Source organism: Manis pentadactyla, chromosome 10 (genome assembly GCF_030020395.1).
Source record: "Manis pentadactyla isolate mManPen7 chromosome 10, mManPen7.hap1, whole genome shotgun sequence".
In the NCBI taxonomy this organism is placed as follows: domain Eukaryota; kingdom Metazoa; phylum Chordata; class Mammalia; order Pholidota; family Manidae; genus Manis; species Manis pentadactyla.
This window is the reverse complement of record NC_080028.1, coordinates 901,312-924,499: the sequence shown is the minus strand read 5'-3', so window position 1 is coordinate 924,499 and position 23,188 is coordinate 901,312. Positions and strand designations below refer to the sequence as shown.

The following is a 23,188-nucleotide window of genomic DNA, read 5'->3' as shown; positions in this document are numbered from 1 at the left end:
CAGCACAAGGTGACAATGAGAACGGTTCACAAGTAAAAGCCGCAGGGCACTTCCTCTTTTGGGGAACTGGAGCCCCCCTGTGGGCCAGCACACCCCAGGAGGCTGGCGAGGGCCTGGGCAGAGCAGTGATGGGGGCGTGGGGGAGGATACCTGGGGGGTGGTACTAGGTGGGGAGCACCAGAGGGGAGCGGGTAGCCGCGGGGACGAAGGGTGGAGCCGGGGGATACCTGAGGAACTGTAGCTGGGTGGGCGGCACCGGTGCGGGAACCCCGGTGGGGAATGTTTGGGTTCACCCGACGTCAGTGCCCCACTCCAACCTGGGGGCTGCAGCCCCTCGGAGGCCAGGCTGGGCGTCCACCCGCCACCCACCCTACACCATCTGGCGCGCCCACCGCGGCCTCCAGGAGCGCGTGAGCCCGCGGGCATCCTTGGGGTTTCTCCAGGCCAGGCGCTGTCTGGGGAACGGCGCCCAGGCGGGCAGGGCTTCTGCCTCCAGGGCTCTTGCCTGGAGCACATCGGGCCTAGGGAAGTCCTGCTGGCCGCCTCCAGGGCCCGCCCATCCCGACCTGGCCCCAGGGTCCCACTTCTCCAAGCCCCGCCCCGCCTCCTCCCCACAGCGGGACCCTCCCGACCTCGCCCGACCCTCTGGCCTCTGGTGGGCTCCCTGCAGCAGCGGCGGGAGTGGGGCCTAGGGGAAGAGGGTGGGTGGGGGTGAGGTATGCGGCCTCGGCGGCCCTCGCTCCCAGCCCCACAATCCAGCGATGCAAGCCTGGGCGAGGGTCTCACACACCCCGTCCCGCCCCCGCCTCGCCTGGCGCAGCTGCCCGGTGCCCTCTCCCACCCAAACCCTGAGGGCATCCTGCCAGGAGTTGGGGAAAACTTTTCCTGCCAACCCAGGTTGCGCAATGCCCCTTCTCTCCCTCCAATGCCCCCACACCCACCCCTCCATCCTTGAAAGGCCCCCAAGTGCTGGGAGGGCTGTAGGGTGGGCTCAGGTCACGGTAGGCAGGACTGGCCCGGAGGGGCCTTCCCCCGGGTGAAGAGTGGGGATCGTACTGCAGAATAACTGAAGGGTTCAGTTCAGGCGAGCGCCGGGTGTCCTCGGGAATGAGTGGTGCTTGGAGGGGCCTCCTCTTCCCCCCCCCCACCTGACCCTAAAGTAAAACCTGGGACCCAGGGCTGGGCCGGGGACCCCCGACCAACGCGCAAGCTCCTTTGTGGCTGCTTAACTTGAAGGAGCCACCCGGCAGCTTTCTCCTGGGGACGCAGTGTGGGCTCTGCCCCTGTTGGCCATACCTCTGACTCCGGGGAGAGGAAATCCTGGGGCAGAACACCTCGGGCAGAAAACCGAAATCAGTCAAAGAAAGAAAGTTTACAACCTGTTTATAATTACGAACTGCGATCAGGGGCCTATTCTTTCTCCTGATCCAGCAGAAGCAAGTGAGACCTCCCCCCAGCCTCTCGGTTCAGATAAGCCCTGGGTTGCTCAGGTATCACCCGCTGATACGGAGATGAGCTACGCCTCTCCACCCCTGAGGAACGCAGGTTAAGATGGAAACGCACTAAAGCCAGGCAAGAGATTCTGGAAATCCCCCAATTTTACCCACACCTCCCAGGACTCCTCCACTCCTCAACCCAGAGCCCTCATCCATGAGGTGACAGTGGCACTACTTTCCATTCATGGTGGGGAGACACACAGGTGAGGTGGACAATGTGGTGGTGTCCCGAAGGTGCTGGGCGCCCTGGAGCCCCCTCCTGCAGCCTAACAGCACCCCTTCCACCTGGGCCTGGCCTGCTGGTGCGGCTGCCCCTCCTGTACACACACAGGGTTTTTGCTGCCCCGAAGGGCGGGCAGGGACCTGCGCTGAATACAAGAGGTGGGCCACATTCAAGCTGAGGGAGCCACACAGGAACCACCCTCCAGGATCTTGTCAGATGAACAGGCCACTGCTGCTGGATGGGCCCACCTATCCCTGCCAGGCTACTGTGTGTCCTGACTTACTGGGACAGTCCCAGTTTACGCTGGTGCCAGCTTCATATTTGTGACACCCCATTTCATGTCCAAAGTGTTCCGTTTGGGCATTAGTTATACAGCCACCCTATAAACAGAACAAAATCCTTCCTAGGAAAGGTTAGAGCAGGCCACACCTGGCTGGCCTGCAGAATATGGGAGATGCAGAAGACTAAAGAGGGCGGGTAAGCCCCCTGGGGAGCCAGGAGAACCTTGTGTGTCCACGCTTAGCTCAGAGCCTGGCAATTGTGGGGACTCAAATCCACATGTTCCATCAAGCTTAGGGACTGCTCACTCTTCTCCGGGCTTCATCAGTGCACAGAGCAAAGAAGGCCCTGCCATCCTGGAGCTTTAATTCCAGTCGCAGTGGCTGGCCACAAATGAGTAAACGTCAGAGAAGAAAGAAGTCAGCAGAGTCCACCACAGTGACCAGTCAAGGGGGCTCTCCTCACTGTGGGGACATTTGGGCAAAGATCTGAAGAGGTGAGGGGAGAGGTAGGCAAGTGTCTGGGGAACAGCCAGAGCCAAGGTCCTGGGGTGGGGCACGGAGGTGTGCTGGAGCCGAGTCACCGACAGAGGACAAGGGAAGCAGGAGCTGTGTGGTGTGGGCCTGGCCACCTTGTCAGAACTCTGGCTTTACTCTGAACAAAACAGCTCCTCCAGGGAGGAGTGACCAGCAGGGGTACTAAGTAGGAGGCTGTGCATGTAGAGCAGAGGTCAGCAACTTCTTCTGCATAGGGTTTGACAGTAAATATTTCTAGCTTTGTGGGTCAGTCTCTGCTGCAGCTCCTCAACTTGGCCCAAGCATTGTGCAAGCAGCAGCCTTAGGCAGTGTGTAAATGAATGGGTGTGACTATGTTCCCGTAAAACTCCATTCAGGACAAACATTTGAATTTCACGTAATTTACACATTATGAAATATTATTTCGATTTTTTTCCCAGGCATTGAAACACGAGAGAAAATTCTAAGCTCCGGCTGTACGAAAACAAAAGTATTAGCCACTACTTTGTGCCAGGCAGCATTCGAGGAGGTGGGATCCACCAAGGAAAACAAAAAAATAATAAAACTCTGCCACCATTGAGATTTGATAGTAAACCAATTATAGAGGGTGTGAGAAGAGCCCAAGTCCCCACTTGCCTGGCTCAGTCCCAGAGGTCAGGCCCTGAGGCTGGGGCGGAATGAGGGGCGCAGCCGCGGAGAGTGGAGGGGTCACGCGGGCCGCGGAGGATCTGGGCAGAGGGCGCGCCGCCTGCCTCGCCTTACTGACCCAGGCCAGTACTGGGGCGTAACGAGTCTCTCATGTCGTTGAGACAAACTGAACATATCTGTCTCGATCTCATACAAAGCTGTGGTCGCAGACAGTGGCAGGGAGAGCTTCGGGGCCACATTCGCCCCAGGCCGGCCCCGTGAGGTCTCCTCTTCTGGCTCCCGTCCCAGCTAAGCCTCAGTCCCGCGGTGCGGTGAACGCGGCCGCGCGTTGCCCCGGGGTCTTGAATCCGGGGCTTTGAATGCTCCGCGCCGCTCCGGGAAGCCAGCCCAGGGCGTTTGGCGTCGCGCTGCCGGGGCACGCCGGGCAGATGGGCTCCCCGGCCGCGCTCTGGGTGCTGGGCCCGGGTCGGGAAGGCACAATTGTGCCGCGTCCCTGCCGGACTAGCCGGGCACCCGTCCGCGCCGCAGCCCTCCGGGGCGCAGTCCTGGCCAGCCAGTAACCGGCACCCCCCAAGCCGCCCGCCCCGCCCAGCACCGGGCCCTACACCGCGCGCGGGGACTGCGCCTGCGCCGTCAGCCCGGCCAGCCCTGGGACTAGACTGGCACGCGGAATCCGCGCCTGGATGGTGGAGCCGAACATCACGGGGCGGGACCGACCCGCGGGTATTGCGCCAGCACGCTCTGCCTGCGCCGGCTCGGGGGCGGGGACTGCGCCTGCGCAGTCGGCCCGGGCCCCTTCCCGTCAGCGGCGCCTCGGTCCCCAAAGCCGCCCGCTCCGCCGGGCCCTGCGCCTGCGCACGCCAGCTCCGCCCCGGCCCGCCCCGCCCCGCCCCGCGCCGCGCGGGGCCCTGGGAGGGGCGCTGCGTCCGGAGGCGTCACGGGCGGCGGCGGCGGCGGCAGCAGCGGCGGCGGGAGGGGCGCGGGGGCAGACAAAGCCGCGGCTAATGAATGGGAGCGCCCGCCCGCGCGGCCGTCGTGCGCAGCCGGGGAGCAGCCCGCACGAGCCCGGCCCCGCGGTGAGTGCGCTGCGGGCGGGTGGCCGCAGTCTGCTCCGCCTCAGCGCGGGCTCGCGTCCCGGGCCTGGCCGTCCTGGCGCGCCGTCGGGGCCGCGCGAGGGTCGGAGGCCGGCCCGATCGGGGTCTGCGGCCTGGGGGTTGGGTCGGGGTCGGTGGTCGGGGCCTGGAGCCGCGGCCTGAGAGCCGGGGTCAGGGACGGAGGCGGGGTTGGGGCTGGGGCCCGGGGGCTGCGCCGGGGTCTGGGTCGATGCCGGGGTCGGGGGCGCGGCCTCGGTCTCCATGCCCTCGTAGCAGCCGGGGCCGCCCGATTCCGCCGCGGTGCCTGAAGCGCTGGGGCCAGCGACCCCGGGCCACGAGACCCTGGTGGGGCTGACAGCTGGCGCGCCGGCCTGCCGACGGAGGCCCCCGTGGAGCATTTTCCGGCAACAGGATTTTGTTGACCGAACCCCTAAAGTGGCAGAAAGCTGTGCGGACCCGCCGCGGGGGTCGCCCTGGAGGGTCCGAGGGGTGCGTCGACGTGGGACGGAGGGAACGGAAATCCCCCACGAGAATGGTTCTTGGGTCCTGGCGGGGCGGCCGGGCAGCCCCTCTCCTCTGAGCAGGTGCAGGTGGCCAGTTGGGTGTCCTTTGGGAAGTCCTTTGCCCTTCGCCAGCCCAGCGAATTGTCTTAGACATTATGTGTTTAGGGTTTTTCTCTAGCTTTAGTTCACTTTCAGTGTCATCTCCAGGAGACAACCAAGGGCCTTCTTTTAACATGTCTTTGGAAGCAGACGAGACAAGTTCGTTATTGCTACACGCTTTTGAAGCTTTTAGTTATTGTTTGTGGGTGACCAAATTTAATCTCTAAAAATATGAATCAAATTGCAAGGTATAATTTCAGATGTTTTTCCAATTGCAGCTGTTTTTTCTAGACCCAGGTAAACTGGGAGTCTTTCGTATATCTTGCATCTTTTTTCTGTGACCCATGCCACCTCCATTGAGTAAGAGAATTGCCAGCCCGCGGCCCCCGTGTGCTGTCTCCATGTTTTGGGTGCTTTCAGGAGACACATGCCCTTCTCTGGAAACAAGTTCCTGCCCAGCTGGGCCATCAGGAGCAGCATCTGTGGGCATTCTCATGTTGTAAAAAGGGAACTTAACTTGTTTTGAAGTTAACTCTGACCAGATAAAGTGCATAGTTGTTAAAAATCCATTTCACACTTTAATGAGGCCAGTTTGCTAAAGCAAAGGTATCCTTGTGACTTTTTTACATAGAAGTATTAATTTTGGTGTTTACATCATGGCAGTAGAATTAGACTTGAAAGGGTTTAAGTTGGAATTTTTTAAGAAGGGCTATGAACAAGACAGCTTACAGTTATGAATTAGTTTTGCTTACTAAATCAAGTTACCTGTGAGGAAAGTGTTCACTGGAGCTGGACTCCGTACCCTGATGGTTTTGAGTGGGCCGTCCAGTCCATGCCGGCTGCACACCTCCTGGGATCCTTACGCAGGTTGTAGCTTCTTGTCATGATTCACATTTTCCCAGGAAACAATCTGGTGCAAGGTAAGAGGTATCCTATAAGTCTCCAAAAAGTTTCACAGGACACAATCTAAATTGGAAGACAGCTCGGACTTAGTCCATTTGACAGGTGATAACTTGACAGCTTCTCCCCCACCAACCCCCTCCTCCCCGCCCACCATTGTTTGTTCTGGTTAATTCCTCATATTTTTGGTTGTGAAGACTGCTCTGTTCTTTGATACAACCCCAGAAACAGGAGGAGGTTCCTGAGTAACTCAACCTGTACAAAGAACATTGCTAACACCTTGGAGAAAGGGTTTAAGTACGTTATTAGGGTTGTTGGTTGATTCTGTCTGTGCAAAGGAGCTGATGTGCTGAGTATTAAATGCAGGAGATGCCTGTGTCTGAGGCTGCCGCCTGCCATAGGGTCTAGGGAGTGCCCTGGCCTAGGAGAGATGGCGGTCAGTGCGGGCCTCTCATGGTGCTCCAGCTAACTTCAGTTTCTGAACTCTGCTCAGATTGCCTTCTCCAGCAGGTGTGGTGATTGCCTGGTGAGGGGAGGCAGCAGGTGAGGACTGCAGGGCACAGGCTGGCACCAAGCTAGGAGCCCCTGATGTTGGTTGCAGACCCAACTTCTCTCCTCTCCTGCATTCTTTTTTCTTCTGAGCTTCTCTGCACAACATGTGCAGCTTCAGAGAGTCAGCAACTGTCTGTCTTCTAATTAGTATTTGACTTTTAGGCACTTTTTAAATCTCAGAACTTGAGGTTGTAAGCTATAGGAATCTGTGGTTCTTTGTTTTGTTTTTCCAATTGCAGCTGCATAAGAAGGTCACGTGTACCTCTGGCCTCACCTTCAGTGTCTGGATTCAGCAGCTTTGGGGTCTGCCACCCTGCCAGGGGGCTTGACCCTTTCTACATTCCTCTCTCCCTATTCTCCCTCACCCCTGTCCAGCGCCTAAATTTTTCTTCATTCTGAACTATCTCAGATCACTTCCATGCTAATTACTTGGTATGGGTTTTTTGTAGTTCAAATTCTGGAAGGCATTGCTAGGAATAAAGTCTTGTGTGAATGCCCCATTTCTGAGGCTGAAGGGGCCCAGAGAGACAGAGGTGCTTCACTGCAAAGGTGTTCCTGCCTCCCACCCTGCATCTGGCACTGCTGTACCTGTGGTAGAGGTGATGTGCGTGATGGTGGTTTTTAAAGGAAGTTCCCTGCCCTCGGAGAACCTATTAGTGATGCTGGGGACAGATGGAAACCACTGAGTGCTGGGAGGAACACAGGCAGGCGGGCGGAGTTCTGCTTGGGAGCTGTGTTCTGGGAAGACCCCTGTTCTTGGAGGCGGGGACGCTCAGGGCCAGCCCTGGAGGGCACAGGCCACGGGGCAGGGGTCCCGAGTGGGGAATGTCAGTGTGGTGGAAGGGCTGGCTCCTCCACTTGAGCCTGCGTCCTGTCGGTGAAGCCGCCTCTCCAGCAGCTCCTGTTGGCAAGGAGTGCCTGCTTGGGTTCCCGTCTCATTCAGGGGGTGGCCTTTCAGCAGCCACCAGCCCTTCCCCAGCAGTCTGTGAGCCACGGGAACCCCAGGGTGCTCTGCGGCATGGCTCCCTGATCTGGGAGGGAGGGTCTGGCCCTTCGGCCGAGTGGCCCTGCGCTTGTTCTGTCCCACGTCACCAGCCCCGTAGGTGTGACTGTGAGGGGCTGCATTTTCTCCCGAGGCCGCTGCCCAAGACTTGCCCTGCGGTCTGCTCCTTCCGCAGAGGACCGGCTCGGAGCTGTGCTGGTCAGGAGAGCCCTGTGGCTCTGCCAGAGGCCGTGCTTCACAGCATGGGAGCACAGGGACACGTCAAGACACTTCCAGCAGCTCCACCCGCGGCAGTGATTTCAGGCCTGTCACTGGCAGGCCTGCCCCATAACCAGCGGAAGGTAGGCATCAGGGGTGCCGGTGTCGGGTAAAGGGGACCCACCCAGAGGGGGAGCAGAGTGACCCACGTAGCCCTGGTCTGTGACCCAGACCGCGTCAGGGGCGCCGTGCAGACCAGCTGACCTTGCCCTGTCGGCTGGCTGGGTTTGGAATGGGCTGTCTCCAAGGTGGCCTGGTCGCGGTTTCTGACCGTGTCGCATGGAAGTAGCTCGGCTACGGTTCCTGGAGTCGGCTGTGGCTCTGGCCCTCCATCTGTGCTCTCCATCCAGCGTGGCCAGGACTGGGCTGGAGCTTTCCCTGGGATGAGCACAGTGGCTCAGCTGATGCACCTGCCTCCTCCGGAATGTGTGACTTACGTGACGCATCTTCAGAGTACAGCACAGTTGCTCTGACATGCAGACTGGACCTTAATTTAAAACTTTGGTGGGAAGATCGTCATCTCCAGGTCTGAACCAGGCAGGAGTGTCTGCTGCCACCCTGACTCCCCGGGTGTACACATGGACACGAGGTGCACGTGTACATGCTCGTTGAGAACAAATATGCTCCAGTGTCTTAGAGGTCATAGTCTGCGGTTCCTTGGTGTACAGAGAGTCGTGCCCCCGTGTGCCCTGCCCCAGGACGGAGCCCTGTGCCTGCGCTCCCTGACTGCCGCCCTTGGCCCACCTGGTGTTTGCTGGAACTTTCAGGGGCAACTGCAGGTATCACAACACTTTGCCGCTAATTATCCTTTTCTCTGAAGAAAAAGCAAAAGGATCTTCTCCATAACTAACAGTACTGTCACATCCGACGACAGCTGAGAGATGTAATTAGTGCCTGTGTGCGCCCCAGTGGCCCATCCCCAGGCAGGACCCTAGTTGTCTGTAGGAGCTGTTTTCTCCAAACCAGAGCCAGGTCTGGGCCGTCGAGCTGGCTGTCATGTCTCCTTGGTCTCTATTCTGGAACAGCTCTGTCCCCTGCCCCAATTTTTTCCCAAGATACTGAGTTTTGGAAGAGACCAGGCCAGTTGTCTTGCGAATGCCCCACGTTCTGGATTTGTTTGTTTTTGTTCCTCCGGCCTGGTGTCCACCTGTGATCTGGCAGGAGGCAGCACATTCTCATGAACCTGACACTGTGTGCTTCCTGGAGGCTGTCCTGCTGGGACTGGTGCTGACTTTTTGATGCAACTGTTGTCTCTCCTTTCTTCATTCTGTCTCCCGCATCATTGCGTCCTAAGAAGATGAGTCAGATGCTGGACCCTCTCCCTTTATACCACTTTGCAGGGAAGCAGCTGGTCGCCAAGTCTGCTTCCAGTTTGGCGAGTGTTCTTAGTGTTCCTTTTTCTCTGAACATCGGTGCAGCCCAATGGGTTCCTGTTTATTCCTTATATTATAACTTACTAAAGGTGTCTGTTTTCGTTTCTGGTGTTCAGACGGCTGTAGCTGATGAGGTGGGAGCCCTGCCGAGTGGCCTCCGTGCAGCATGGTCTGGGGGTGCCTCCTCCTGGCGTCCTGCTCTGCCTCTCCAGACCGCAGCCGCCGTTTCTCCAAAGTGCTCTGGCTCCTTTGTGCACAAGGGTGTTTAGAGACCAAGACTGAGATATTAGATGTGCTTGTTGTGTTTGTGTTATTGCTGCTGTCTGGTGGGCAGAGCTGGGACATATGTTTGTAAGACATTGTGGATTCGTGCTGATGTTTGCAATACAAATTTAGCATTATGTGGTTTCACTTAATTTGTTTGATTTTGAAAATTTATTCTCAAAGTAGTGATTCTTAATGCCATTGACATAATTGTTTGATGCTAAAATGTACATAAAACAGGTTTTTTAAAATGACAATATTATGTTACTGCTACGAGTGGAGCTACTTAGCAGAGTCTCGGGTGTTCAGTTTTTCAGTTCCCTGTGTCCTCAGGGTGTATTCTGCTTCCCCCTGAATGAATTGTAAAGTGCTGCGTTCTCAGGCCCCTGACAAACATTCTCCTGTCTGTGGCTGTCTTGCCCCTTGGGTGTATGGTTAGGTTTATTTGTTTCAGATTTGTAATTTTTTTATTTTATGTATGGAGTAATGGTTCTAAGTCAAAATTATATAAAAGACATAACCAGAAATCTCACTTCCATCCCTAACTCCCCATTATAGGCAACAGTTTTTTAATTCTGCTTTATCCTCCAAAAATAAGCACACAGATACACATCTGTCCTTGTGTTCCCTCCTTTCTCTCATAAAGGTGTTCGTACGTGTGTGTGTCTTGCTTTTTAAAAGTTCACATCTGTGAGTCATCATTCCTCGTTGGTGGGTGTGAGTGGTTCTCCAGCCTTCAGCTGTGGGTGCCAGTGTCCAGTCCTGGGGGATGCTATTGTGCTGGGTGAGGCTGCCTTTGGTCGCGCCTAGTGGTGGGATTGCTGGTGCCGGCAGGTGTCCCTCGGTAGGGGTTTCCAGATTCTTCTCCTTGGGTGTGGTCCCTCCACTGTCCTCTTCTCAGCCTCACCCTCAAGACGGTGTACAAGCGTTTGGGTCTTGGCCGGTCTGACCGAGTGAGACCTGATACTTGGAGCAGTTTCCTGTACTGTGCTTCAGTTCGGGTGAGGAGTAGGGTACACTGTCCAGGACCAGATGTACTTGGGGGTCAGGCATTGGTATCCCTAAAGGAGTTGATCATTACATTCGAAGCTCGGAGACATGAGCTGGAGGCGCCGTGCGTGGAACCCCCCGGCTTCCCACTGGGAGGTCGCTTCTTAAGTTCTCTGAGTAAAAAATACCAACAGGTTCTCCAGCAACTCAGAACACATGCCTGAGGTTGGAATAGCCCATACCTTTTACTTTTTCTTGCCTATAGAAAGGATTCTCCAATTAGCTACCTGTATTTTTTGGTGTTTTTGTCTTTGAAACAAAAAAAAAAAGCAAAATAAATTCTAGGAAGTGTGTGGTCTTGGGTACCTCCTTTCCGCTTCTGCCCCTTCTCCCTCTTCAGTCTCTAGTTGTAAGTTAGGGGGGCTGTGCATTGCCTGAGTGCAGTGTTCTCTCAGTGGTAGGGTGCAGGGCCCAGAACGGCCAGGGCCCAGGGAGCAGGCAGCTCCTGCAGCCTGGCCGGGGCTGCGCACAGTGGCAGCAGGGGACACAGCGACCAGATCTGTCCAGAAGGCATGTGTGTCACTGTCATTGATTACCCTATTTCATACTCGTGCTGGTGAGTCCTGCCTTTGAACTGATCTTTGCTTGCTGGAGAGTAGAATCAGAACCTGGGGTCGCTGGTTTCAGGTGCGTTGTAAACAAGCAGCCTCATCTTTCAGGGCCTCAGTATCATTTCCAGACTTTTGGATAAGTGGAAAAAGCCAAATTGTTCTTCACACATATGCAAAATGATCAAAAATACCACAGGAACATAATCCTTTTGTGGCTTGGAAACCAAAGATAACATGCTGCAAAGATAACATGTTTTTAATTGGGCTGAAACAGGAGTAAAAAAATATTTTTTACTAGTAAACTGCTAGAGCAAATAACATTTTTCCTAAAATAGAAACGTCATTGCTATTTATGATCATAAAATATGTGCAAAAATAGTCAATCAGAAAAATAGATAAAATAGAAAGTGAAAACCTGTCATAATCATCATGGGCAAGTTTCATCTGCTGCTGTAGACACGTACATGCGTGTGGCCGTACGCTTCCCCAGCATGGAGCTGGCCTGCCCTGCAGTGGGAGCGGCAGTGGCAGCCCCCAAGGTTGCGCAGCTCCACCTGAAGCCTCAGAACAGGTGTGTTGGGGGCACTCAGGTGCAGCTGTTGATGGGCGTGTAGGTGGGTGTTCTAGTTTTTCACTCTGTGGGCAGTATCACACCTGTGCAGAGAAGTGTGCATCTCAGTGAATTGTCCCTCGTGCGACAGGCCAGTGTCACCTCCAGCAGGTCAGGCGCTGGAGTTGCTTCTACTCTCCTGTCTTTCACCTCTTCCTAGAGGTAGTTGTTTTCTGACTTCTGCCACTGTTGTTCATAGCCATGGGACACGTGGCACAAGTCCTTTGGCTCACAATTGTAGGTGTGGAATGCGGGCACGTGTTTATTTCCATTGGTGTGATAGCCCACTGCACAAGGTTGTCCCATCAGTAGCTGGCTTTTGACCTATGGGAATGCGGCTGTGAACATGGCATATATGTGGCTTGCTGGGCACATACAGCAGGCTGTGGGTACAACCCTGGGGTGACACCGCATGGGGTTCAGTCTTACTGCATACTGCAGCCATTTCCCATGTGGTCACACTCGCCAGCCCTGTGCACTGACAGTCTGTGCATGCGTGTGCATGCATGGCAGATCATATGTGTGTTGGCCTCGCCATTTCACAGGATGTTGTGTGCTGGTGGCTTTCGTGTGTACGTCCCTGAGTCAGTGAGGCAGAGCCCTTTCTGTGTTCGCATGGCAACAGCCCTTTTATGAAGTGCCTGTTCAAGGCTCTTGCCCTTTTTTCTAAATGTCCTCTGAGGCACACTTTTTTTTCTCACTCGTGGTGTTTCTTGAAGAAGAGTTTTTTATTATCTCTCTAAAAGTTTCTTTTAAGAAATTAAAGTTTCTTTGCCCTGTTTTCTCATCTTCCGTCAGTGGTTAGGCCTCTTCTACTCTACATCAAGGTTTAAGGACATTTTCCTCATTATATTCTTTATCATTTTGTCTTTAGTGTGACCATCCACTGGGGCTTGACTTGGGGGATGGCGTGAGCTAGGGGCCAGAGTCCGTGTTCTTCCATGGCGAGCTCTAGCCGCCCTGGCCCCGGCTGCCTGAGAGCCCTCCTTCCCCACTGCTCCACAGCAGCTCTGGGGTCACAGCTCCGGTGCCCACACTGTGTGAGGGCCTGTCCCGGCCTGGACAGCATAATGCCCCGTTATTGTAGTGTCATTTTTTTAAAAATCTTTTTTCACTTAAAATACAGTTTAGATACAGAAACTGCATGGAATGAATGTATAGCTTGATGAGCTGCTTAAGGTGGACACTTTGTAACCATCATTTAGGTAAAGAAATGAAATTCTGTATTTCACTGGCTCCGCAGAATCCTTCCACGTGTCGGTCCCACCTACACCCTCTCCCACTTACACAGCAGTTACTTCCCTGCTTTTCTTCATAGCTTTATGACTGAGGAGTGCATCTCTGAATAAAAGCTAAGCCTTGCTTTGCTTCAGTCTCTTACCTACAGGTCACCTCGTCCCTGCCTCCCACGGGAGTTACTTGTGGAGGAAGCCAGGCGGCTGGACGCGTGTTTCCTACCCCCAGTTAGTTAGGTTCTGCCGGTTGCAGTGCTTGGGTGAGGTTTGGTGTGTCATCTGTCCGTGATGTTCTGTGAACTGGTAGTTGGATCTTGATCAGATTAGGGTTGACCTCCAGCACGCCTCCTCTGTGGGGGTGTTGGGTGGTCTGTGAGGGGGCACCTCCTGTGTGGTGCATCTCCTCTCTCTGATGTGGGTAGCCGTTGGCACACACACCTGATGTGTTGATTTCATTCTGTGTAAGGACAACGTCTGTACTGTTTGGCTCTTTACTGCTGCAGTTCATGTAGGAAACTGAAGATAAATGCTCGATTCTTTGTCCTTGTTTATCAGCTTTCAAAATAATCATTTTCCTGTCATCCTCCAAGGGTGAGCAGTTGAAGATTTTATTTTGGTATATGAACTCAGATTTAAACATACTTGGTGAGTTTTAACATATTAAGTTCCTTATTTATGCCCCGAAGCTCTCCTTTCTGGACAGTGGGAGCCCTCACGGGTTGGCCCCTTGGCCCTCTGGACACAGTTGCAGTCACTCATGAAGGCTCTTTGCTGTCTGGCATGCCGACATGTTCTAGGCTTACCTTGGATCTTGCTGCCCCAACCTGGAATAAGCCATTCCTTTAAGGAGCTTGGTCTTTTAAAATGGGAAGTGATGTTTCAAAACCAGTCTGGATGTCAGGTACGCTTATTGCTGTTGGGCTGGTCATTGTTTCCAGGTCTTTGCAGCGAAGAGCTCAGGTGTGTGTTTTGCCCACCGACTACAAGATGCTTATTTTACCTGTCTAATCTGTACCTCTCCTTTCTTCGCTGACAATCCTCGTTCTCCGGGAATGGGAGGTGGGAGTTAGACCATTGCTGATTACTCATTTATCTCTCACTGCACACACCAAAGTTCTAGGATAACAGTGGCAAAACCACTTTGACCTGTGTTCTCACTGAAAAGGTAAAATGTTTTCTGAATAAGACTCCCATTATCCTTCTCTTCCTCTTAGTTATACAGACTCTGCATTGTAGAGCGTGTGGCTGTGACCTGCTGTGTTCCTAAACCCTCATTCAGTATTCTACAGGCAGGTGCCAATCAGATGCTCACACCTGTTCTTATGACAAAGTTTTACCTAGATTTCTTTGGTTGAGGTTTGTTCTCTAGTAGTTTCTTAGGAAGGACTAATGGAAAAATATTTCCTGAATTCTTGCATGTTGATAATAGTTTTTCTGTGTCCCTTATACTTGAAAGTCCATTTAACTGGATATAAACTCCTTGGCTCACATTTTCTTCCCTTGAGTATCAAATATTCATTTTTCTGTTGTTTTGTAGTGTGAAACACTGCTGTCAAACTCATGACAATTTTATTTTCTTTTCCTGATAAATGAAGGAAAGTACTTTGTTTTCTGCCTGAGTGCCCTGACTGGCAAGTCTTTCGAAGTCCACTCATTTTACTGGAACACACCTCAGTGTAATTGTGAAAGGTGGATTTTCTCAGCTATATGGTGTGCTCTATCAATATGCAGTTTCACAATTTTTATTTCAGGAAAAGCTTCTGAGTGTTTAGTATTCTGTTTTCTTGTTTTGTCCACCTTTTTTTTTTTGCTGGGCGAAGCTCTGATCATACATATGTTGGATCTTCTTTACCTGTCTTTTAAATCAGTATATTTCTCTAGAGTCTTTTTTATCTCTTCATTTCTTTTTCACTTAAAAAAAATATTTTCCTCTTCTGTTTATCTTAAGCATTCATCTATGGAGTTTATTCTTATGTTGCTTTTAGCTTAGTTCTTACTTTTGAAATGATACTTTACTTTTATTTCTCATATTTTCCTAGGATCCATAAACTCATGTCATGTTTTTCTATCCTGATTTATGTTGTTTTTTTTGTATAATTTTAAATATCTTTAGCTTCTTTTGAAATAAATTTTAGTTTTCATTTAATTTGAACTGAATTCATTTAATTCAACCAGTTTTTCTAATATTCTTTATCTGTAGAGATGTTTTTCTGCTCTTATTTTTTTCTCTTACCTTTTTGCAAAATTTGGCTGTAATTCTTTTGTTGTTTATTGTATTAGTTTTCTAGTACTGTTTTAACAACCTACTACAAAATTAGTGGGTGAAAGCAACATAAATTTGGAGGTCAGAAATCTGAGTTGGGTCTCACTGGGCTAAAGTCTGGATGGTGGCAGGCTGCCTCCCGCCCCGGAGGCCCTAGTGGTGACTCTGTTCCCTCGCCTTTCACACTTCTAGCTTGGTCTGTAGGTCCCACTTCTTCAGTCTTCAAAGCCAGCCACACAGCATCTCTCTCACCATTCTTCTGAAGTCATGTTCCCCTCCATCTCTCTTCTCCCTCTTTCATCCACTTTTAAGGATCCTCTTGATAACATTAATTCCATCCAGATAATCCAGGATAATCTTCCTATTATCCTGGGTTAGTAACCTTAAGGCCATCTGCAACCTTTTAAAAATTTCCTTTTGCCTGTAATCTATGTATTCACAGGTCTGAGGATTAGGACATGGGCTTCTTTGAGGATCTTTTATTTTGTCTGCCAGATTTATTTTTGTATGCTACTTATTTTTTTTTTAATAAAGGAGACGTGACTGAAGCTGATCTCTGGATTTCACGGTGCTCCCTCTAATGCAGCTGCCATGTGTCATCAGAGACACAGTGGCTTCCTCCGTTTCTAGGGAAGCGGTCTGTAGTTTTCTTTTTTTTGCTGCCTTTGTCTGGCTTTGGTGTCAGTGTGATACTGGCCTCTTAGAATAACTGCAGTGCTCCATCATCCTGTTTCAGAGAGTTTGTGGGGTATCGGTATTGCTTATTCTGTAAATGTATGACAGCATTCTTCAGGGAAGTCATCTGGGCCTACGTTTTTCTTTTCCTTGTGGGAAGATTTTAAGTTACTCTGTTTCTTTACTTGCTATAGGTCTGTTCTGATTTTCTATTTCTTCTTGAGTCACTTTTGGTAATTTATTCCATTTTACCTTAATTGTTGAATTTGTTGGTAGAAAGTTGTTTATAGTATTCTCTTATATTCTGTTAATTTCTGAGGCATCAGTGTTACTGTTCCCATGTTTTTGCAGTCTGTATCTTTTCTTCTTAGTCTAGCTAAGGATGTGTCAACTTTGTTGCTCTTTTAAAAGAACCAAAAAAAAAAGAACCAACATTTGGGCTTATTAATGTTCTATCCCACTTCTCTTTCTCTGTTTTCTATTCCATTAGTATCCACTGTAATCATTATTTTACTCTTTTTTTGCTTTGGTTTGGTTTGGTTTGTTCTTTTTCCCTGTGTGTGTGTGTGTGTGTGTGAAGGTGAATGTTTACATTATTAATTTGATGTCTTTCTAATATAGGCATTTAAACAGTAGATTTCTTTCTGAGTACCACTTTAGCTGCAGCTCACAAACTGTATTTTTTTTCAGTCACTGTTTTATAATCTGAGTCCTTCATGGGTGAAGGACATAGTGCACAGTTTAGTCCTTTTACATTTATCATACTTTAGTCATGGCAGCATGTGGACTGTTTCATGGGCGCTCGGAAAGAGTGCATTATACATTCTTGGGGGGAGTGTCCCACGGTGTCTGTTGGGGTTGGTCAGCAGTACCACTCAAGCATCTCTCCTGTGGTTTTCTGCCCCGTTTGAGCCAACCCAGCCTCAGATCTGCCGCCACTTTCTTCCAGCTCTTGAGCCCCTCTAGTGAATTTTTCACTTCAGTTACACATTTCACCTCCATCATTTCTACTTGGTTCTCTTCTGCAGTTTTTCTCTCTTCACTGTTGTTTATTTGGTGAGCCACTGTTGTGTTTCCACTTAGTTTCTTTACACAGTGTTTCCTTTAGTTCTAAGGTATCTATAGCAGCTGACTTAAGTCTTTGTCTAGTAAGTCCAGTGTCTCAGCCTGTTTCATCTCTTTCCCTTCCCTTTCTCTCTCTCTTCTCCTCTCTCCCTCCATCTCTCTTCTCTGTCTGTCTGTCTCTTTCTTTTCCTGCATATAGGCCATACTTACCTGCTTTTTTGCCTGGCTTGTGATATTTTTATTTCTGTTGAACACCACATCACATCTACTCCCTCTTGAGTTTGTTGTTACTGGGGTTTGGTTTGGTTTGGTTTTCGCTTATTTTGTTTCCTCAGTGAATTTCCTGGACTAATTAGGAAGAGTCCACATTCCTAGCAGTGTTTGAAGCTTCTGGGTGGTTTGGCAGCCATCAGCTGGCAACCGGTCACAGGTTCCGCAGCACCGGAGCAGATGTCTGCTGCCTCTCAGGGCTCTGTATGTCCGTGTGTCAGAAGGCTGTTGTCCTGTGGCACTTTACTTTGGCCTTCTTCGCCCTCTGCTTGCACAGGGTCCTGGTTAGACAGAAACGAGACAGTGGGGTGGACACGGGTCTTCCCTGGGCTTGTGTTGGTTCTGCACATGCATGTCCTACAGCCCCAGGAATTTGTTGGAGCTTTCCGAGGCTCCTGTACACGTCTTGATCCCTGGACCTTCCTTTTAAACCTTTTGCCAGGCTCTTGTTTGCCCTAACTGGGACTGCAGCATGAGGCAGCTGTGATCTCAGAAAACTGCAGCTGTTTGTTTTCAGCAAACACTGGGCTTTTCCCACAAAGCAGGCTCTGAGTCAGGCCACATAGCAACCATGCCTGAGTAGGGTTTCTCCAGGGACCTGTGACAGAGGTCAAACGGTGGCCGTGCCACAGAGAGTGGGACTTTCCAAGCGGCTGTATCGGTTCTTACAGCAAAGTATGGTAAAAACTGGCTGGAGGGGATTCAGCCTTGCTCAGTACGGCTTGTGACCTCCTCCAGGGCACTGTGTGAAGGGTCAGGGCATCGATTCTGGGCCAAACCCACCTTTGTATATACACTGTGGACTTTCATGTCCCCCCAATCCTTTATTGACAGACTGTTTGGATTTAAATTCATGTCTCTGTTTTTTGCTTATGTTGCAGTTTTAGGGCATTGTCCTTATGTGAGTGGATTGTAAAATTGTCAAGGAACAAGTTTTTCTATTTTAACATACTATCAGGGGGCTTTTTCTGTGCACAGTGAGGCTGATGTATCCTTAACGGCATCACTTTGAAGTGTATGTTTTACTTCGGTGCTTAACTTGATGTTGTCTCCTGTAGGTGACGCAGAAGCATCAGCCTGCCTCCACAATGACAGCGCTCCTGTCTCCAGGACAAGAAGCAGGGTCCCCTGTGCATTCCTCGTCTGCATGGTGAAGTGACAGCACTGTAAGGGTGCCACCCGTACCCGAGGTGGCTTTTCAGGGAGCTTTATGACCAGTTTTGTTCATAAACATCCTGAAAAGTGAATTATTTTGAGAAAACAGAAGGTGATGTACATTTAGGGCACAGAAGAGCCTTTGGATCCGTCATTCACCAGCCTTGGGCATCACCATGACGAAGCAGCTGCAGTAGTTATGGTCAGTCATGGAGAACCACCAGGAAGCTCATCCCAAAGCAGGTGCTGGTTTTGTTCCTGATAAAGTAAACTTTAAAACAGAAGGGGAGGATGGTGGGATTCCAAATCCCAGTTCAGAGAGAACAGACTTAAAGAAGGAGCAGGAGCTCAGGAGCCCCGCTGACGGCAGCGACGAGCAGGCAGAGGCCAGGGAGGTGGGCCATCGCTGCAAGCTCCCCGGAACGTGCCTCTCTGCGGACAGTGAGGACGAGTACGGGTCCCTGCTCTCGCAGTACAGCAGAACACTGTACGACGTGGCCATGGAGGCCGTGACGCAGAGCCTACTGTCTGGCCGTGGTGCCAGCTCCAGGAAGAAGTCCCCAGCGTGGAAGCACTTCTTCATCTCGCCCCGGGACAGCACAAAGGCCGTGTGCATGTACTGCATGAAGGAGTTCAGCCGCGGCAAGAACGAGAAGGACCTGAGCACCAGCTGCCTCATGCGGCATGTGCGGCGGGCACATCCCACGGCCCTCCTTCCAGAGGACAGCGGCCTGCCCGCCCTGGCCTCACTGCCCCCACCTTCCGTGAGGCCCCCGCCACAGGCCGCAGATGCTGGGGACCTGGGTGCAGTGCCCCCACCCCAGGGGATGCCGACGGTGCCGTCTCCCAGGCAGACAGCAGAGGAACCCGTGTCTGCGGTGTCTTCTGAGGATGCCTCTTCGGATGCACCCCTCTCTGACCAGTGCAGTCGGGAAGATGCCCTGGGGGCGCCTCCCCACCTTTCCACCCTCCATGGCGAGGAGGCTGTGGAGAGTGGGCATGAGAAGACACCTGCACCCCCAAAGGGCACATCCGGGTCCAGGAGAAGGTCCGCCGTCTGGAAGCACTTCTATCTGTCCCCATTGGACAGCTCCAAGGCCGTATGCGTGCACTGCATGAACGAGTTCAGCCGCGGCAAGAATGGGAAGGACCTGGGCACCAGCTGCCTCATTAGGCACATGTGGAGGGCGCACCGCTCCATTGTGCTGCAGGAGAGTGGGGCCGGCCCCGGCCTCCCACCCCCCTACTCCGCACCCCCCACCTTGCTGCCCACCTTACCGCTGCCGGACGGAGACCCACACTCCGCGGCGTCCTCCCCAGGGAAGTTGGCCCAGGAGTCCCCATCAGCGTCCTCATCCCCTGACCGGCTGCCAGAGGACCTGCAGGCACAGCTGAATGCCGGGGAGGCTCTGGGGGAAGAGGCGGCGGTGTGGTCGTCCTCCGATGATGTTGGCGAGGCCTCGCTGGTGTCCTCCCCTGAGAAGCAGCTGGGGGCTGGGCCGAGGGCTGTTGTGTCTGAGCCCGAGGCCGTGTTCCAGCAGAACAAGAAGGTCATGAAGAGGTTGAAGTCTGGGGTGTGGCACCACTTCTCATTAGCGCCCACGGACAGTCTGAAGGCGGTGTGCAAGCACTGTGCCTGCGTCATCAGCCGGGGGAAGAAGGGCGATGTGGGCACCAGCTGCCTGATGAGGCATCTCTACAGACGCCATGCAGAGGTTGTTGGGAACAAAGGCTTTCTGGGTGTCAGCTTGGCGAACTCGCCATATGCCACCTTGGCTTCTACAGAAAGTTCCTCCTCCAAACTGACTGACCTGCCGACAGTGGTTACAAAAAGCAGTCAAGTTGTATTTCCTGTTAATAGCAAAAAGACCTCAAAGTTGTGGAACCATTTTTCTATCTGCTCTGCGGACCCCACGAAGGTCGTGTGCCTGCACTGCGGCCGGACGATCAGCAGGGGGAAGAAGCCCAGCAACCTGGGCACCAGCTGTCTGCTCAGGCACCTACAGAGGTTCCACAGCAGCGTGCTGCAGCCTGAGGACCCCAGGACGGGCGGCCACGCAGCCCTGGGCGCAGAGCTTGCGGGAGCTTCCTCCTTTGACGACGCCAGTGACAAGTTTTATGATTCTCATCCAGTTGCCAAAAAAATAACAAGTCTCATCGCGGAAATGATTGCACTTGACCTTCAGCCATATTCTTTTGTAGACAATGTCGGCTTCAACCGACTGCTCGAATACTTGAAACCTCAGTACTCTCTGCCCTCCCCCTCCTACTTCTCCAGGACGGCCATCCCAGGTATGTACGACAGTGTGAGGCGGATCGTCATGTCCCACTTGCAGGAAGCTGAGAGCGGTGTGGTCCACTTCACCTCTGGAATCTGGATGAGCAGCCAGACCCGTGAGTTCCTCACGCTCACTGCTCACTGGGTCACCTTCCAGCCCATGGGCCGGCCGCGCTGCGAGGACCACCACTGCTCAGCGCTCCTGCACGTGTCTCAGGTGGACTGCGACTATAGCGGTAGCAGTGTTCAGAAGCAGCTGGAGTGCTGGTGGGAGGCCTGGGTGACGTCCCCCGGCCTGCAGGTGGGCATCACGGTGACAGACAACCCGAGCATTGGCAGGACTCTGAACGAGGGGGAGCACTCAAGCGTCCAGTGCTTCAGCCACACGGTCAGCCTCATTGTCACCGAGGCCATCAAGAGCCAGCGGATGGTCCAGAATGTCCTGAGCACTGCGCGGAAGGTGTGCGAGCGGGTGCAACGGTCGCCCAGGGCTCGGGAGAGGCTGGCCGAGCTGCAACGGGAGCATGCGCTTCCTCAGCACCGACTGCTGCAGGACGTGCCGTCCAAGTGGGGCACGTCCTTCCTCATGCTGGAGCGGCTCCTTGAGCAGAAACGGGCCATCAACGAGGTGTCCGCCGAGTGCAACTTCAGAGAGCTCATCAGCTGTGACCAGTGGGAGGTCATGCAGTCCGTGTGCCGCGCGCTGAAGCCCTTTGATGCCGCGAGCCGGGAGATGAGCGCCCACGTGTCCACACTCAGCCAGGTCATCCCCATGATCCACATCCTCAACCGGAAGGTGGAGATGCTATTTGAGGAGACGACAGGCATCGACGCCATGCTGCGGTCCCTGAAGGAGGCCATGGTGAGCCGGCTGTCTGCCCCGCTCCACGACCCCAGGTACATCTTCGCCACGCTGCTGGACCCTCGCTACAAAGCCTCCCTGTTCTCCGAGGAGGAGGCGGAGCAGTATAAACAGGACTTAATCAGGGAACTGGAAACGCTGCATTCTACCTCAGAAGACACGCCCATCCCCAACGGGTGTGACCTGGGCTCCCCATCCAAGGACATGGCCGGGGAGGAAAACCTGTGGTCACTTGTGGCCAAGATGGCAAAGAAGGGCCCCAGAGGACAGTCCCGGGCACCCAAGGACGTGGTGCTCGCGTACCTGGAGGAGGACGTACTGGAACACAGCTGTGACCCTCTCGCCTACTGGAACCTGAAGAGGGCAGCCTGGCCAGGCCTCTCGATGCTGGCCGTCAGGTTTCTGGGCTGTCCTCCAAGTATTGTCCCTTCAGAAAAGCTGTTCAACACACCCACCGAGAATGGCAGTTTTGGCCAGTCCAGGCTCATGATGGAGCATTTTGAAAAGCTCATCTTTCTGAAAGTGAACCTCCCTTTGATTTACTTTCAGTATTGAAACCTCAGTGGAGCTGCCAGACTGAAAACGGTTGCTTCTTGGGCACCAGCTGTCTGGTCTGGGCCAGCAGCTCACCTGTGGGGATGCAGGGCGTCAGACCAGGTGCTCGGCCGTGCTGCACTTCTGCACCCAGCCTCACCATCTCCTGCCTACCGTGCCTTACTCCTCACCCCATCCCGGGGCCCTGTGTGTTTTCAAGGAGCCCACTAGGAAGAGCCCATCTTGTCAATTATGAAATGAGATTTAATTCACAATTGTAAGGTTTTTTTAAAGCTGGGGGTTAGTGATATGTTTTACCAGAAAGACAGAGAAGATGTAAACCATTTTCCTCTGTAGGCTTTTATTCAATTATGTGAAAACCACAAATCAGGTGCTGTGTTTTAGTTTTAAAATTGCTTTAATTGCAACAGAACAGCTTTGTGGCTGTCAAACAAAATCTGTAAATAGGAGGTGGAGGTCAAGCCATCCATGACTGAGCAGTTCTGAACTGCAGACTCTGAAGTGTGTTGAGGAGCACAGAGAATACCCTGGAAGGTGACTGTTACTGTGACAGATGTGGCGTTTGAAGACAGAGTGTAGGTGTGTCATGGATGTTGGCTCTGTAGTGACTTGCTAAGCAGAACTTTTCCATTTTATATGTTTGCATCAGGCTCACGTGGCCAGTTAACTCAGAGACACCCAACTAGCCACGAGCTCCCATGAGGCCTGTTGTTCAGCCGGTGCAGACGACACGTTTACAGCCTCCTGTTGATCAGATCTCCAAGCCTCTGATTAGTGTCTTTGCTATGAAGCTATCTTAGGAAATTTGTGCCCTGACCCCCAATTTGATCAATTAAGTGTAAGATTCCTTTAGAAGAGCTGGCTTATGAACAGGGAAGAATATTGTTATAGTGTGAGAACAGCCTTAGGTGTTCAGGTTTTTCTTTATAATAGGGAAGATTCAGCCATCACTGGGGTATTTTAGAATCCCAAGGACATCAGAATGAAGCATCAATTGTCTGATTCTTTTAATAATATGTATGTGTTCAAAGTTTTTGCTTCAACGTCTAGAAAAGGTTCATTTTCTTATATCAAGCCAATTAAATATTCTGGGTGAAACAAGTCACTCATTTGCCTATGACCTGTTAGAAAAGTTGTTTTGTTAAGATACTGTACCTGTTATTAATCTGAATTTGCATTGACTGTGTTTTAGTATATTTATAAATGGTGAACTCAGTTTCTGAAATTAAACTTTTTATTTGCAATTTTGTACTGCTAGAGAACACTGGCTTTTTATTTTAGGATAATAAAACATCATCCTCTTTGGGGCCAATATATAGAACAACTGCAGTCATGCAGACTTTGAAATTTTTCCTGTGCCCCAGAGAGGACGTGGGGGAAGTGGAGGTGTAATTCTTGCAGCATTTCCAGTT

At 52.3% G+C, this 23,188-nt stretch overlaps 1 protein-coding gene across 3 annotated transcripts; it reads left to right on the top strand.

Moving 5' to 3' along the window:
* The first annotated feature begins 4,080 nt into the window (after positions 1 to 4,080).
* On the top strand, positions 4,081 to 23,188 carry ZBED4 (zinc finger BED-type containing 4). 3 transcript variants are annotated; one of them, XM_036906651.2, is made up of 3 exons: positions 4,081 to 4,237; positions 7,488 to 7,653; positions 17,985 to 23,188. In XM_036906651.2, exon 3 carries the CDS (start codon positions 18,291 to 18,293, stop codon positions 21,774 to 21,776), a length of 3,486 nt encoding a protein of 1,161 aa, XP_036762546.2. In that variant the 5' UTR covers positions 4,081 to 4,237; positions 7,488 to 7,653; positions 17,985 to 18,290; the 3' UTR covers positions 21,777 to 23,188. The 3 variants fall into 3 exon arrangements, with proteins under 3 accessions (XP_036762546.2, XP_036762544.2, XP_036762548.2); XM_036906649.2 differs by lacking the exon at positions 7,488 to 7,653 and having other exon boundaries at positions 4,084 to 4,237; XM_036906653.2 differs by lacking the exons at positions 4,081 to 4,237; positions 7,488 to 7,653 and adding an exon at positions 15,495 to 15,553.